The 3,980-nt window shown below is 32.5% G+C and overlaps 1 protein-coding gene across 1 annotated transcript; it reads right to left on the bottom strand.

Annotated features, from left to right (window-relative positions):
- Positions 1 to 320: 320 nt before the first annotated feature.
- Positions 321 to 2,570, bottom strand: LOC116352024 (dolichyldiphosphatase 1-like). Its single transcript, XM_031784208.1, has 4 exons — positions 2,426 to 2,570; positions 1,820 to 1,920; positions 1,567 to 1,745; positions 321 to 1,501 (listed from the first exon to the last, which is right to left on the bottom strand). Exons 1-4 carry the CDS (start codon positions 2,532 to 2,534, stop codon positions 1,147 to 1,149), a joined length of 744 nt encoding a protein of 247 aa, XP_031640068.1. The 5' UTR covers positions 2,535 to 2,570; the 3' UTR covers positions 321 to 1,146.
- Between the last annotated feature and the right edge of the window lie 1,410 nt (positions 2,571 to 3,980).

Consider the following 3,980-nt stretch of genomic DNA (forward strand, 5'->3'; position numbering starts at 1 on the left):
GTGCGAGTCACCCTACTCAAATATTTCGCTCTGTGTAGCTTTTAAAACATTCCGACCACTTTAAAACATTGGTATCCATCTTATCTTGAGAATAACTTATTTACATAAGTAAATTCCACCGGCATAAATGCCATGTGTTTAATCAAAATAGAAATATTGTGATAATAAATTGCCGAACATTCTATAAAGTGAATTCTATTTCAAATTATTTTTCGCTGATGTTTTTAACAAACATACAATTATTCAATTGAAACTTATTTAATAAGTGATCTTACCAGATTTTTGCAATAAAAACGACGATGTAAAAAAAAGTCAGACGATTTAAATGAGTGTGCGCTTTAATGAGTGCACCCAATGGGTTTTCTTAGCCAATTCAAAAGTAGTGTGCGTATTCAATTTTCATAAAATTCTAATTAGTTTAGACAAAGAAAAACATAATACACAAATCTTAAACAAATCTAAAAATGTCGCATTAAGATTAGAATATGAGTTACGTTTAATTTAAATTTTAATTAAATTTTTGTGTTTTCTTTCATAAAATGGGACGTTTATCAAAGTAAAAAGAGGTTTTAAAAATTCGAGGAATTATTTTAAATTGTTTTGTATGTTTCTCAAAATTGCACTAACAAATGTTGCTGTTTAACGGGTGCAGTTTGATGCACATTTTTATGAAGACATTTTATTTGTTGGACAAAAAACGATTCTATTGTTTTCTAGCGACTCTATTTCGATTTTATTGATTGTGGTTGTTGTTAGGGGTCTTCAGTTTGATTCTCAATAATATAGGCAGTGAAAAAGTGATTTGTGAATGATTCATTTTTTGTCCGGGGAATGGTTTTTCTCTTTGTATTTTTCGAATAAAACTGTTAATTTTATTGCTTGTGGCCTTTGTTAATGTGTTATATTTTCTACTCTTTAGGCTCGGTCAGTACATTTCTAAATGATTTCGATTTAAAATGAATCATGCACGTTCGTTCAATCTCAAAATGTAGAATGCAAAACTTAATTTTACGAGAAAAAAAAAAATAAACTGTCGACGCTCATTTAGATGATTGACAAATGAATGAAATTATTGTGTGTATGTCTTTTTCTTTCTCTGTCGAATGTTGTTGTGAAAATGAGCCCCATTCAATAGGGCCAACGATGTCACTTCTTGATTAATTTTCTAGTTCGTGCTCGAGCTTCTTGTCGCGTCACCGTGTACTCAAACCACAAAATATTTGGTATCAGTGTTGTATCTCTCAGCAATAAATATTCCGATAATTTCCATGATACGATCGTTGGAAATAACGGTGTTAAAATTAGATGAGTTAATGTAAACCACAATAATCCAGTGATGATGCCAATCAATGAGCCGACAATCACTTGATTCCATGTATGGTACTGCAAATATGTTCTACTTAAACACACTAGCGCCGTCAAACACCAACATGACACTAAAACTAATAATCGGCCGGCACGCTCCAGCGGCAATAAGGTGTTATTATTAATGTGATGCAGCCTGAAAATGAATCAAATTAAGAAAAAGCACAATTTTAATATTTATAGACGGCGATAAAGACTTACCTTATGAAAATGAATAGAGTGACATATGTGGAAAAGAACCAGATAAATTGTGAGTGACTGGATGGCATTCCAAATTCCGTTCCAATATGTACCCGATTGATTGGTCTGGGCTCTCGAATCCAATGCTTTAATATTATATTGCTAACTTCATTTACTAAGGTTCCAATAAAAAATGCTATCTGAAACAATTACACAGAGAAACAAATTACATTTAACACAAACAAATCAGATAAAATTGATAAAAAAAACTTACTGTATGCAAATCTCTACGAAACAGAATTAGTGTAACGAAACCAGCTCCAATTCCCATTGGCGCCAAACTAATCCACGCCAATAATTGGCCGAAAAGGTCACCTGTAAATTGATTGAAGCATTGTTTTTGAGAATTTTTCATTTGTCGATTAATCACTAAAACAAGAGTGCCTTTTTAATTAAATTCACGTCGAATTAATTTTGAACTGCACATTGAATTCCATTTAAATGCAAAAAATTAAAATTAAATACACAAGTAAAAGTGATTATCAAATGAGGTATTGTTTTGATTATCTTCACAAATGAATGTTACCGCGCACACACACGTACGCATACAGCCAAATACACAATGATAAAAATAATAATAAAAAAATGGGAAATTTATTGAATATGTGGAAGCATTAATGTAATTAAATGATAAAACCGAAAATGGTCAATTTTCATTCGTAATGGTGCACGCATCTTCTGCGGTATACAATGGTATTCTTGTGCCCAAAGATAGAAATGGTGATATATGCGAATGTGGCACCCATTCGCATAGACGACACATAAACATTCAAACAAATAAATGCACGACTACGGAAACGATGAAAATTGTGCGAATTACCTTTTGGATATTCAACATGGGTAAATGTGATTGGTTTCCAGTCAAAACTATTATAAATTAAATTATTATTTTGCGCTAATAAATTCGTGTCATCAGTGTTCGACGACATTTTTGCTCTTGACACATGTCACACACTCGGTACGAGTTCAACATCAAACACTCAAAAGTGTAAATGTCAAAGTAAAATGCATGCAATGTATACAAAGTATTTGACACATACTTAAGTGGCCAAAAGTATTGCAATCGTTGAATTTAAATTTCATGGGAAATGTGCAGGCATTGCAACCAGAATCAAAAATGAAATGAATCATTGGAACAACATCAAATATTCAGTTCTTCTTTTTGTTTTTATTTCGTTTGAATGTTAAATGTGCATATATAGTTGTGCAATGCGGATATATGAAGAGGTTTGTTATTTATTGGCTGGATATATTTACATATTATTACAAGTACAAGGTAATTAATTTAACACCCAAATGAAAATGTGAATTATTAACGGCACTTTTCGGGCACCGATGATCACATCATATATATTTTTTTAAATTTAAATTGTATCAATAATTGGCAAAAATTAACAAATTGCATGCTTGCCGAACTTCGGACATTTTCCCATGTCGAGTTGAATGTATTTAATGAACGGCTTTGGATAGATGCTTCATTTCTTAATTTTGAAATATCGATATTCGTCTCATTCATGGTCATGTATATTTTGTCTCTATCTCGTCATCGTTGAATCAAATTATAATTGAATGATTGTGATGATGTGTGATGGTGATAGCGAGCAATGGATATGCGCACGTGTGTGTATATGTGTTAGAGTATGTGTTTATTTGTGCCATACAGTTGTGTGTACGTGTTTGTTAAATTGTTTGGTGCAAATGTATTGATCACCATCATCATCGTACATTAATTCGCACTTGTATTACTCACACTGAAAGAAAAGCGAGAAGAGAACTGAACGAAAGGAATATAATCGTAGATCGATATTTCAATGACATTAATTAATCGAATAAAATGTGCATTTTCTAAAGCATTGAAAGCGACTTTGTTTGCCGATGCGAAATTTCTCGAGCCGAAAAATTGATGTCTATTCACAAAAATTTGATAATAATTTTTCGTCTCTTTTCCACTACTAAGACACACACACAAAAATGGTCAATTAAATTGTAATCGGTGTGTTCTAACACAAATGAACGGCAAAATATTGGGAAAAAAATTGTGTGCAAACGAAAGAAAGCATGTTTGTCAATTGGCTCTTTGACGGCAGTGAAAATGAGATGGTCATATATATATATTTTGGCATAAACAATACTCCGTTCGGCAAATGTACATATATAGAATGTCGCATACACACATACTCACCGTACACACACGTACTCTGGCATTTATTGCATGACAGTTAAGTATTGAATTACCCTGTCTATGACACAGTGTTGCTGTTGTTTGCGTACGCGCATTATACACATCGATGTATGTGTGCATGACATGTTGATTGTGTGCTTGTGCACTCGTGCATTTGTATGAGTATTCGTTGGTTAGTTGGTTGGTTGGTTAT

The sequence above is a fragment of the Contarinia nasturtii genome, unplaced genomic scaffold, assembly GCF_009176525.2.
Source record: "Contarinia nasturtii isolate CC-2019 unplaced genomic scaffold, AAFC_CNas_1.1 Cnas_scaffold_187, whole genome shotgun sequence".
In the NCBI taxonomy this organism is placed as follows: domain Eukaryota; kingdom Metazoa; phylum Arthropoda; class Insecta; order Diptera; family Cecidomyiidae; genus Contarinia; species Contarinia nasturtii.